The sequence below is a fragment of the Xylocopa sonorina genome, chromosome 5 (genome assembly GCF_050948175.1).
Source record: "Xylocopa sonorina isolate GNS202 chromosome 5, iyXylSono1_principal, whole genome shotgun sequence".
Lineage (NCBI taxonomy): Eukaryota > Metazoa > Arthropoda > Insecta > Hymenoptera > Apidae > Xylocopa > Xylocopa sonorina.
The window spans coordinates 10,339,469-10,352,866 of NC_135197.1; the positions used below are offsets into that span (position 1 = coordinate 10,339,469).

At 43.9% G+C, this 13,398-nt stretch overlaps 1 protein-coding gene across 20 annotated transcripts in view; it reads right to left on the reverse strand.

Moving 5' to 3' along the window:
- Positions 1–553: 553 nt before the first annotated feature.
- The window catches only part of Tm1 (tropomyosin 1), a 30,256-nt gene continuing 17,411 nt past the window's right edge, over positions 554–13,398 (reverse strand). For 3 of the 20 annotated variants that reach the window (XM_076896001.1, XM_076895990.1, XM_076896009.1), the window contains 5 exons: positions 9,499–9,569; positions 8,952–9,027; positions 8,248–8,310; positions 6,945–7,014; positions 554–1,237 (listed from right to left, as the gene is read on the reverse strand). In XM_076896001.1, the coding sequence (XP_076752116.1) occupies positions 1,152–1,237; positions 6,945–7,014; positions 8,248–8,310; positions 8,952–9,027; positions 9,499–9,569 (366 nt within the window). In that variant the 3' untranslated portion in view covers positions 554–1,151. Of the gene's footprint in view, positions 1,238–1,690; positions 1,906–2,957; positions 5,911–6,944; positions 7,015–7,871; positions 7,935–8,247; positions 8,311–8,945; positions 9,028–9,498; positions 9,570–10,468; positions 10,540–13,398 lie in introns of those variants that run through there. The other 17 variants (XM_076896000.1, XM_076895989.1, XM_076896007.1 and 14 more) reach the window with 10 other exon arrangements.

Consider the following 13,398-nt stretch of genomic DNA (forward strand, 5'->3'; position numbering starts at 1 on the left):
CATTAGTCGGGACACCTATTAAATCATCGTATTATTTTGTTAGAACGAGAGAGAGAGAGAGAGGGGGTGAGAAACATGGGGTTGTTGTTTAGTATCGTGGAATTGGTTATTAGTCGGACACGTGTACCATCACCTTATTATTTCGTTGGAAAGAGAGAGAGAGTGTTGTTACGATTTAGTAGAGGAACTGACCAATTGTATTTGGATTATTATACTGTTAATCGGGATATGAGGGTGCTTGAGGTGCTACAATTTTTGTTTTAAATGCTTCGGTGAATTTTATAATAACTTTCGAGGGTTTTGCTGTTATTCGAGTCACTTCGTAGCTGAATCGATTAATTCTACTTTCTATCAATTATATAGTTCTTGGTACGCAACTCTCTCGAGAGAAACCAAGCGATTACCAAGTCACTGGTACGTTTGCTGATTAGTTTACTTAACAAGTACTGCTCGAGAGCGAGGTACAGCTTCCTTCAGGGTCAAACGACACACTGACATATATGTACATTGAATTAAAGGTCGAGAATGAAATACACGCACTCGTGATTCATATATATGTATATATACATACACGATTTTTATTGTAACTCGCAATGAAATTGTTCTCTTCAAATGTCACGCGTGATCGTACAATGATTAGCGATAAAAAATCAAAAGAGAGGAGACGCGCTGGGTTTCAGGGCTAAATCTTTATTTGCCTCTGTTTGCCTGGTTACAAGGTTCGACGTGTTTGCGTTGGACAAGAGAATCGCGTCGAAGCTGAGTACTTACCGAATACGTTTCGTCGCGGAATCGTATCGAAATCATCGTATCGATTAACTTACAAAAAAAAAGGGAAGAAGAAATGGAAAGTAAACTGGGGATAAGAAGAACAACCCTTTGAGAATAAAGTTGTTCATCGAGGGTGAAATAAAAAAGAGAGCCCAAAAAAAAAGACTGGAGGAAATTGTGGACGCGAAGGAACGCGGAACGTATTTCTTTCAGATGCAGAGTTATGGCTTTTAGATACAACAATAATGTGATGTAGGCTGATTGGAGCCGGTTTCGCTATGCAACCATGGCCATGTGTACGGTGGTCGTGTTTCTCGATGCATAAACCTGCTGCCGATTACTTCGACAGCCGATGGACACGTACGATCGCCGTCTATCAATTAATTCTTCTCGATCAGCTCGGTGAAGGTGAGGTCCAAATCGTCGCAAATGTATTTGTACTTTTCTTTCTCGTGTACGAGCTCGTCTGAAAGGAAAATCATGACGATTAACAATTGCACATACCGTAAACGAGTGAACAACGATCATCATTACGCTTGTACACAATTTTGTGACAAAAATTTGTATCCTAGAAAAAAATGAAGGCGGACGCCTTCACCGTTGCGATAAAAAAAAAACATGTTCCTTTTCCCTTTTAACTCCTTCGAATGTTCTCTACTAAAAATCTACTTCTTTCCCAAAAGATGCAACAAGGAGTTAAAATTGAACAAAGAACGAACGTTCAGAGTCCGTCATTGCTAAGTACAAGCACGGACAGTATTTGCGCTCGATGTCCCCTCCGTCTTGTCGATACGAGGGGTAACAACCGCTCGGCAGCCATCGATAAGACGTTCTCGAGGGGATCGAGCCGTCTCGTTACGAATTAGTGCCCCGAGAATCGTTAGTTAAACGTGTTAAAGAAGTTCGTGAAGCAACTTACGGATTACGTGTTAAGAGCAAGCGAGATTGTGAGAAAGGTGACTGTATGGTATATGCGTAATAAATTTTTTTGTTTGCTTTTTTTTTATTTTGTTTGCTCGAAGAAGCGTTAGAGGGGTTGGTTAGTGGCTCGTTAGACGCCGTAGAGTTCCATGAACGCTTGATCCAAGCCGTCCCCGATCTCCTTGTACTTCTCCTTCTCAACCACCATCTCATCTGCAAGTATTCGCAAGGTTATTTCGAACAACGATCGCGAGCGTGTGCTTGTGTCTGCTCGCGATTTCGTGTGCTCGAGCAGATTGTAGTATAAGTTAGATCTAAGATGGTACAGCGAAAGGGGTTGTTTGAGCATTGTTAGAGAGAGCTCTGAAGCGTTGGCGGTGCGGACAGGAAGCAGGTTTCCGGAGGGTAAGATCGTTCTCGCTCTGGATGTTAAAAGCAGAGGTGAACGAGGCTCGATGCTCATTCGAGGATCAAGTGTAAATTGATGTTTCAACTTATGATTTATGACGCTGATGCAATCGAGTCTATCGTGTGAACTGCTGACTCTAGCCTCGAATGAATAAATAAATTACTTGTAATATAAAGAGAGATTCTCTTCTTAATCCGGTCTGTCCTACTTGTTCAGAGGTTCAAGTTCTCCAAGAGAGAGCGTAGCGTTTGGAATAAATTCAGGAGAACACGACGACAAAGTTGCAACGATCCAAGGTGGCAGACACCGTGTCGCAAGGTCGCGTTCTCCAATTATGGAGGCTCCAACGAGCCAAAAAAGATCAGTGCTTGCGTCACCGTATTTGCCACCGTGAATCATGCGGTACTTCGGCTCGTGATACTATAGAAACTAGAAAATACTTGACGCTTGTTGCGCTGTACGCGCCGTTTAGACGAATTCCTTTGAATGCTAGAAAGTTTGACAGTAGGGAGAAAGGATGAGTCATGCTGGGTATCGAGGGACCATCGTAAAACTACCAAAGAAAAGACAAGAGCAGGTTTTTACTCACCAGGATTCTTCGATACGTACCATCGATCAATCGATTCTCCTTCGTGTGTTGTGGCATGCAACAACTACGCACAGCTAACACAATGGGCAGCGTCGTGTGTTATATCGCGTTGTACACACAGTGGATAGTCAATTTATTATTATTATTATTATTGTTGTTGTTAACAAGTCGAGGATTAATTTCTGTAGCAGCGATTAAGAGAAAAAAAAAACGACGACGAACGCAGACATACAGACGCACGCGTGGCAACAAAAACAAACGACACGCTGTTTTTTCAAAATTAAAATATATATTATAAACAGTTTTATAATAATAGCAATATATATAATAATCATTATCATTACAATGATATTAGTGTTATTATCGTTCCATTCGTTTCTTTATTAATATTAAGTAAATTAATAACCTAAAACTCTCAAGTGTGAACTCAAGTATCTGTGTTTTCTTTTTTTTATGCACTTTCTCTCTCTCTCTCTCTCTCTCTCTCTCTCTCTCTCTCTCCCTTTCTCTCACCATCACACTTTCTATCTCTCTAGCGCGCATCCGTTCATTCTGTTGGCATTTTCTCCAGGAAAAAAATCGGGAATAACAAAAGAAAAAAATGAATTTCATTATCGTTAACTATAGGACGCGTGAAATCGCAATTATTGTGCTTTTCTTCGTTTTTCGTAAATGACGCTCGCTCTGTCTCTCGCGCATTCTTTCTCTATCGTTCTCTCTACGGAGTGATCGCGACGTTCTCGCTTACGCCCCTCGAGCGTCCCTCTCGAATTGTTTTCTTTTTATCAAGCACACACGATTAGAACTAAAAATAAAACATTTCACCGAACTAAATCGAATAGAACACATATTTGTCTAGCTAGTGGTTTTCTTCTATAAAACTCTCTGGTGTATTCGTTGTACTTTTAATGAAACTATACGAGCCTTGCATCTGTCGCAGTACATGCACTTTCGAAATATTTTTCTAACGTTAAAACCGTTCGAGTTCTGCTCGGGAAGACGCTCGAAGAGGATTTCGTCGCGGAAACGACGCCACAAGAATCACGAGGGGGACTAAACACACGTCGATGGATAGGCAGTTTTGTTCGTGACGACAAAGAGGAGAAAAGTATCGAGTCGAGTCGCTGGTACACCCTCGAAACAAGATGGCAGCGACGCGGATGTAGTGAGGATATTGATGAACGATTTTAGGGTGAGATACGCGTCGCGAAATGGACGTACCATCGTTTCTTTCTCCCCTTTCCTTCCTCGATCCACGAATTCAAATCGATCAGGACTAAAATCGGTATACGTCGAGTGGCTCAGCGTGAACCGGAAGAACACATGATTCTTAAAACGCGTTGCTCGTCTATTTATTTTTTTGCTAATGATTGTAGCGTTAATTAAATGCAGGTTCACCCTTCTCAACGAGAGATTGCGAATTCTAAAATCGATCCACGCGAATGGAACCTCTTCGACGCTTGAACGACACACGTGGTGCGAAATCAGGGGAAGGGCGACTCCTCTTGGAAAATTAAGTACACGTGGAATATAGAATAAAAAAGTTTCCGAAATTAAGAATTTCGCATAATTTTCCACCAAGAACCTCCTCTCTCCGTATCGAAATGGACCACGTTCATTTCGAACTACCCTACATCATTACCGTACACACGAATTCGAATATACAAAAATTCATTATATATATACCGCACTTCTACGCGGCGTTTAATTAAGTTTCAACTAGCTACGATAATTCTAATACCGTTTCGATCTCATTACGCGCGAACACATGTTTGAACATCGATCTGCTCCGCGAAGGGTTCACCTGGCTGGCAGTGAGCGTCTCTTAGAAGCGTTTCGGATTATCACCAGTGAGAGAACGAGCATGGAAGAAGGCCGAGAACGTTTCCGTTTCCGCGCTGAGCCACTTAGCAACGAGAAGCAACCCTCGATGGTGGTTCTACGTCGTGGAGGAACGTGCTTATGGGGGCTCGATTCCGTCAAGTATCCTTCTAAGATCGTCGAAAGTTGGCGTTTATTGTCATGGAGATATATTTGATCGACTAATTACATCTCATTAGCTAATGCAGTTTCACGAACTGAGTTTACCTTTAATAGACTAAAATTATTTCTGAAGTATGAAACGGTTCTGATGTTAAACATACTTGACAGAGTCGAACGAACGTTCTTCCTCGACGTGAACACACGTCTCGATCGATCGCTGGCGATCTATTCGAACTCGAGATCGATCTATCGACCATCGAATTGATCGACGCTGACTCGTACACGGAATGGAAAAAAGATGAAAGAGAAGGGAAGCAAGTTCGAGTCCCTTTGACAAACCACGCATCCTACCTTCCACCCCTTTGTCCTCTCCATCCTCCGCGATCCATCGCCTCTTCTCTCTACCTGCACACGATGCGTTCGTCTGGACTCTCTCGATTCCTCGGGCGCGCAAAAATCTCACCACACACGCAGCAGCAGCAGCAGGCAACAGTAGTAAAACAGGCACACATGCATGAAACACACGCGTACACGAGCGTACACACAGGAAAAAGAAGTGCGCAACCGGGGGGGTGGGTGGTTGGTTCGCTTGTGTTGAGATGGGCGTTACAATGGGAGATGTATGAGCCTAGCCTAGAAAAGACTGCACGGTTTTATCTTTCTTCTCCTCGGTTCTGTTCGTCTGTTCTTTTTTCTTTTTCTCGTTTCCTTCGTTTCACCCTCGTGAACGAATAATGGTGTGCACCACACACAAAAGCGCTCGCGTCGCACAGCGTATATATTTATATATATATTTTCTCTCAACGATATTTTTCCATTTTCCTCTCCCCGTCTAACCCCTTCCCATTTGTTTATACTATCTCGACGTTCGCGTTCGTTCCTCGTCTCCCTCACCCTCTATCGTATCCCTGTTCTACGCGTTTCGTCTTTATATCGTTATCTCCGCACGCTTGTCTGTTCCTTTTGTTCCATTAACCCCGAAAGAATCGTACTCTATTATGTCCGCGTATGCTTTTGCCCCGAACGTTCTCCGTTTATATAATATCTTTCTCTCTCTCGTATTTTACTTTATTAAATCTGTTGTTGCTTTTTGTTGTATTGTTTTCTTTTTTTTGTGTGTGTTATTTTTTTTTCCGCCCGCCGCGGGACACGGTCTACATGTTCTGGATGTCATGCAGGGTGGCCTCCATCTCCTCCTGGAGCAATTTGTTTTTCTCTCTCTCGGCGGCAAGGTCGTCTGGAAAGATCACTGGTTAGAGGGAAGGCTGCAGACGGGCGCGCGCTTAGGCGATCGTCACGCGGGGTTCGAATGCGGGGTTAAGGGTGGAAGAACACGTTGGTTATTTACTCGAGCAAACGCACACGTCACACGCGACGAGGGTTACAGGTCGCCCCTTCTCGCTGGCCTGTTCTCGTCGTCGTTAGTATTGAAATCGGCAAACGGTGTATGTGTGTGCAGCTTTCGATGCAAACGACAGCCACGCTCGACACACATGGATCGATCGGATCGTCGATGGGCGAAACGTTTCCCATCGGTTATCGATCGATCCTCGAGTTCTTCGTAGGAAGAGCGAAGAGTGGAAATATGTACGCGTTTTTCATGGATCGCGGGTTTAAATGGTATTTTCAGCGCCATTCAGAGGTACTCGTTGGTTCGATGAGCTTTCGAGGGATGTGTGACAGGTACTTAGCCCGTGTGAAATAGAAAAGGGTGGTTTTTGATCAGAGGATTGTCATGAGTTCCACAGCACTCATCACTTGGACCTGTGTTTTATCGACAGGGCGTATTTCCACCGTTCGAATCCCTTCTTACAAATCTAGTGCTCTAAATGACTGTCGTCTGCGAGTCTATTAATCGTTAGATGCACTCAAACAAAATCGGGTGGTGGTCAATTTGGAAGTGAGAGGTGTTATGGTCGTTAATGAATCCCTAACGGGTTATCTGGCGATCAGAGTTCGTCCGATTGCAATCTTACTGTTCGTATTCAGCTCCCTCGGATATTCTTTTCTCGTTTTTTAGACCTTTGTTTTCCAGTTCTCTCTCTCTTTCTTATTCTAACAAAGTGTAACGTAATCTCTAACGCTAGAATAGAATCCAACCGAATTACCAATGAGAATTAACGAAATGGCCGATGTCCCTACATGGTGTTCGTAGAGTTCGTAGATAAGGTTCGTAATGGCCGTTCGAGAAAGTAAGAGTCATCGAGAATGAAAATTTAGCGAGCAATGACACGCGGTACGAGTGGTAATGCGGTTTTAATGAATACGCACCTTCGAGCCTGTCGACCTCCTTCTGCAATTTCTGCACGGATCTTTCGGCGAACTCGGCGCGAGCTTCAGCCTGTGATAACAGATAGAAACGATCAGTATCTCCCGCTGCGTCCCTCGTTTGTGATTTGTCGTCGATTTTAAAACTTCTCTGGCTGCGTGTGACAACTAAATTCTATGCATGCGTAGTTGGCAATCATTTACAGCGAGATCTATTACGCATATGTATATTATATATCTCTTGAAATTTCGTTCATCCAATTTCTAGATGACCGAAAGAAACGAAATTGTGTAAAATAGAAAAAAAAAACTGAAAAATCGAGACGTATTTTTAAAATCGACGGATTTGTAGAGTAATCACATTTGTTTTCTTTTCCGATTAGTAAAACTGCACTCCATGCTTTAATCTTACTTTCGACAGTTTAATAGAATCATGTTAGTCAATTGCACACGGTGTCTTTATATTGTTATCATTCTATGAAATCGTTTTTTACTTTCAGTCCAGCGTTGAACGTTCACAATAAACAATTCGTACCTCGTTGAAAATTGGCCAGTGTCAATGTCCATCGCTTGCTTATCAAGAATCAACCGAACGTTCATTTTCCTCTTTTCTACTTATGCGTAATACGTTAAATATCGCAGAGACGTGAATCGAGCATACGAAGGTTGTGCAAAAGTAAAGGTGGAATCTGTACAAACGAGCTGGCATCTAATCGTGAAACGTGGCGAGAATATATGTACAATGTGAATAGAAGAAACGTGTTTGGACCGGCGCGACAAAGAATAAAAGTAAACGTGACTCAGAACGTAATATAAAAACATGGACGGGCATCTCTTACGGTTTCTTTCTATAAAGGCTCGCGAATCGAAAGAAAAAAAACCCTCCACCTGAAGAATCGTCCCACTTCCGGTCACGGAACTCTCGCTTACCTCTTTCAACTGGCTATCCAGTATCTTCACTTGGCCCACGAATGTCTCCTCTCTTTGCGTCGCCTATTTTTAGTCAAGCGCAAAAAAAGAGAAAAAAACGACCTCACGTTAGCGTTACAAAGTTAATAAAAAAATAAAAAAATAAAAGAAGGGGGAAATAAATAAATAAATAGAGCGAAAAGAAGAGAAGTATGTGGAAAGTCGATGTGGCTTGGTTACAGAAAGAAAGTAGCGCAAAATGAGAGGAATAGGTGGGCGAGCGTGAGCGAGTTAATGGTTTTAGTACAAACGGCGGTGTACTCGCGACGACAAATCACACTGTTTGGCAAAAAGAAACGAGAATCAGATGCAGAACACTCTCAAAAAGGATCTGTACCTCCTTTAGGCGAGTGGTAAGAGTCTTAATTTGGTTCTTGTACTCCTCTTCACGCTGGTTGGCCTATGGTACAGTAACACGTGAACATTATGCATCTAGATGCGACGAAATTGATCGTTTTCTGTTCTTTCATCCCGCACGCGCAATTTTTCCCGATCGTTCAACAGCCGTTTGGGACGAACGCGAATCTCGCGACGCGACAAAACCCCTGCGACTCGCGTGGCTGTTGAATTTCAATTCGCGTCACCGTGGAAAATCGCCCGTTTTACACGGTGCGCTCGTTTCGCCACCATCGATTTCTTTGTTCCGCCATAAACTTTCGCAGGATGTAATTTCCACGAGCGGCAGGGGCCTTACACGCGATGGGGAAGAAGGATCGATGAGTGTCAACGGACGCGCTGCGAAGCGAATCGTTTCAGCTTTATTCGATCGCTTTGACGAGAACTGAATCGCATCATCGATTGAAATAATCAAACGTTTTAAAAGTGATATATTGTAGTGTGACTCTGAGTGAATCTGAGACGTATCAGAATCTAATTCTTCTTTTTCCTTCTAGTTGAGTATCGGTACAGAAATTTTCATGTATAAATAATATATCGCCGCGTGATTTTACGCGTGGAATGAATTCGAGAGGAAGAGAAAGTGAAACAGATATTTCGAGAGTTTCGTAGATGTTTGTCCCGACTCGTTCTAGTGGTACTTACCTTCTCTTCTGAGACCTCGAGGGACTTCAGGTTGTTGCCAACCACGCGCAGCTCCTCTTCCAGCTCGACGATCTTTCTGCAAAACGAATAAATCGCTTAGTACGAGTCCTGCTCGTAAATTCTATTCCTACCTGACAGTGTGCGTGTGCTCTTTTTTTTCAGCGTGGACGAACGGCTGGTTGATTTTTTCGTACAGATAATTTCAAATTTCGAAACTCATAATATAGCCTTTCTTAAGTTCTTACAACAAGATATTTCAAACGAAACGATATTTTTGATTAGATCTGGTTGAGAATACAATGACATAATAGAAGAGATTTTATAAATTACAGAATTGAGTTTTTCATGGAATTATCCTTTACTGATTTCATATCGAGACGCAAATTGACATATACTTCAAATTGTAATTACAGAGACGATTAAGATTTCTTATTAATTACTCGTTGACCAGCGTTCGTCCGTGTTAGACAAGCGTCCACTCGCGAAAATTCAAGAAAGGCGACAGAAGGGAAAGAACAGTGACACATGCACAAACTGAACCACCTACCCTTCCGAAAGTTCCGCCTTCTCTTCGGCACGCTCGAGATCCTGCTCCATCATGACTAGTTTTCTGGCAACCTGTGATCAACAGCCACACGTGTCATGCGAAAAAAGCAAGGATGATAAGGAATTCAAAAAATGAATGAAAAAAAAAAGAAACAAAAATATGAGAAATCAAGAATTATGTCGTGAACACATGCAAACGATCAGCAATCCGGTCCGCTTCTCCCCGGTCGTTCATTGGTCCACCAGTCTGCTGCTCGATCGTGACTTGAATATTTTGTCAAACAAACGCTATAAACATGTTCTTTTTTCGTCCAAGAAAGTGGAACTGACCTCGATAAAAATATATAAATACATTACAATTCAATTTTCTTGGATATAAAAACTCGAAGAGAAATCTTAGCTACGAAGGAGAATTCTAAAGCAAGAATCACCATACAATTTCTTCTAATCGTTAAAAATATCTACGCTTGTCACAGCCTAAGATTTCCCTTCTAAAAGCAACGGAGTTCGATCGAGGTGTCGAATCGAGACACCAAATCGAAAGAACCACTCTGGGCCCTATCAGTAACATCTAACCCTCCTCTGACAGGGGGGGAAACTTAAAGGCGACATTCAAAAGAACAAACCAGAAAACATGTGTTAGACACTTCCACACGTGATCACGTGTTATCGATGGCCGTCAAACGCAAGTGACGCTGATCGGTACACTCTTCGTGTCCGTACAAAAAGAGAGAGATAACAAAAAAAAAGAAAAATAAAAAGACGAGTGCACATCGTTACGTATATGTACACGTGAAAAAGTGTGACGGCAGAAGAGCGTATGAGGGGGTAAGAGTAGAGGGGGTGGTGTGTGTGGGGGGTCGACAAACTGGTAATCATTGCGGCGCACGCTCGAAATTCCAAAAAAGGCGTTAATGAAAGAAAAACGGGCGGTGTGAGTGGTAAACGCATTTTGAAAAACGGATGCTTACGACTCTCCGGCCTCGGCACGTTCCTCGGCACGTTCTAGATCGGCCTCAACCATGGCCAATTTACGGGCGACCTGTATAAACGACACATACACACGTTTTCTCCTTGTGTTCTGGTTTTTTTCCTTTTTTTCTTTTCGTCACTCCCTCTCGCTCGATCTCCTCCATTTTTCGTTCCTCCCCGGGGCCCCGTGGTTCCGTGCGCCTCGGTACCAACGCCGATCTGGGCCAAGATCCGTGGATCTCGCGCCTCGCGGCCGAGATCGACGTGACCACGGTGCCGGGTTCGATGTCGCTCTACGAACTGGAAGAGAGCACGCGCTCCTTTTGCGTCGTACGGCTGGTTCGATCGACTCGACTCCCCTGGGGCTCTTTTTTTTTTCTCGCGAGGATACCTTGATCGCGACGAACCTCGAAGGGCGAACACGATTCGGTGGTAATGGGTAACGAGTTCGGAGTCGATTGACTGGTTTGGGAGGCCGGACGGGGTATAAAGATTTTGTTTTCGGTTTTTGTTCGAGTCATTCCGGTGAAAGTGTCGCTGTGGTTCGTGGTCTTCTTTTCTGTGTGAAATTTCTCGTGTACTTTTAAGGAAGATTTTCGACCGTGTCGTTACGATGTCTGCGAGGATACGCGGTGAACTTGGAAGGGTGGTGCCACGGATGGTAACGGGTGAGAAGTCGGAGTCGATTGACTGGTTTCGAAGGTCGTGCGGAGCGTGACAAATTTTCGGACCCATCGGTGAAAGTATCGCTACCATTTTAGGGGCGAGAACGGATCACGCGATTGATCGCTGCGGGAAAATTATATCTTCGTGTCCCGTTCGAAAGTGCGAGATTTGGACGATTGAACGTTCGAAGATATCCTCGCGTCTACTCGGAAGGGGCAACCGGTCTCGCTCGGTTAAGGGGTTAATAGTATTCCGCGCGCGGATCCCACTCGCGACGGAATCGCAAATATTGAACCAGTGAGACACTAACCGCGAAACGTGCTCCCTGCCCGAGCGATTTCGCGCGCTCGAGCTGGCGGGAAACGGGCAATTTGAACGCGACGAAATGGACAAACGCAGCGTGGCGCGCGGAATTCGAAACGACAACCCCGGGTAAACGGTGCTAGTTTAGCTCGCGGCACACGTACCGGATAACGTTTATCGAGGGCTCTTTCAGCCGTAGAGCGGACACCTCGTAAAGAGGAGCGACGGAGGAGATAAGAGCCGAAGCGCTTCGTTCTTTGAGAGATCGGCACGAATCGATGGAAGTACTCGCGGTGCAGGCGGTAACCGCGAGGCCACCGTGGCAAACGAAGGAGAATTCACGCCGTCCTCGGTATCAACGCCGTGGTAAAACTGTCCGCGGAGTGCTCGATGGAATGTCCCTTTCGTTTGTCCACGGAGACCTTTCGTTCTACGCATGCAACGATCTTGGCGAGCGTGACGCAACCCCTTCGAACAACTGGCTCCATTACGCGAGCCGATCTTCTTCTTCTTCGATTTCTATTCCACGATCTTCTGCGTTCCGCGTTGAAACTTGTGGCGAAAAGTGACGCAACGATTAACAGAAGTGATCCGTAAAGCGTTTTTACGTACACGAGAAAGGTAAAATCGATGTTATCACGCGCGTTGAATAATGATCGAACGAAGTCGAATGAATTTTGTTTTTTTAACAAGCAAATATCGGAACGAGAATTACGATTAATCTCCTGGCAAAGTGTCTTTAAATCGATCACGCGTTATCTGAAGTGCGCGACGGTACGAAATTTCAACGTTCAACGAGGGGTTTGCGCAACGCTCGTCAACGATAACTGATTACTGCAACGGTGTTAAAAAAGAGAAACGAAACGAATCGTGAACGCACTCGGTTAAGGCTCGCCTTTGCTGGTCCGAGCTTCTGGAATTAACTGTTATGCGGTTAGATCGTTAGAGAGAGAGAGAGACAAGCAACCGAGATTTTAATCGAGAGTCTCGCGACTCCGCGGTGTCACACTGCAAACATATTAAGAAACAGCATGGCAAATCTTGATTAGTGGCCGGCGTTCATTAATTCAACGACACTATAAAAAAAATGATGGATGCGATTTAGTTATCAGGAGAGGGGCACAGACACGATGAAGTTACAACGATGCGTATCCTGCGACTAGCTAAAGTATCATCGACGCTATCGATTCGGTGAAACTTTTGCCACTTGTGCAAGATCCCTTCTATTCGTGTATATCGATGGCGTTATAATGGAACTTTCTTTTTTGATCGTTCTGGGCTATCGAGTGCATTTACGTTACGTGTAATATATTCGCGGCTCGTTCGTGCTTATCGAGCTGCGTTTTTCTAATGATACCTCTTTCATGTAGCACGCCAAGAAAGTTTTGTGGATTATTGTAATTTTGCGTTGCACTGCAGCCGCTTCGATGGCCACCGATCTAAGCTTCGAACTATCCCAGGAATCTGAGATCGAATTATGGAAAGAAATCGCATTTTTCGATACTACATGCGTGGCAGCGAACACGAACGAGTCAATGATATATTTTTTAAATCTATCTAATAAAGTGTGGTAGCTTCGTAATCCTTGTAACTTCGACGTAGTCACGCGACACCTACCATAACAGATGGACTTTTTACTATTCGAACATTTCGAACATTCGAGCTACGTTCCGAATTCCAGCAAAGCGAAAAGGGGAGTCTTTGGACAAAAGCAGCACCATTTTTAATCGCGTTCAAGACCGAAATGCAGACGGCCCCGTTCGTATCACAACACAGGACGCGTTAAACCATACTCTTGCGGGAGCCAGTTTCCGGTTAGACAACCCGAACACGCGGACCAACGATATCCACCGGATTCCTGTACGATCGAGAGACGATTTTGCGCGATCATCTTTATGCAAACTATATAAATTTTCATTTTAATTAATTTCCTTTTCTTTCTTTTTATGAAACTGGCACT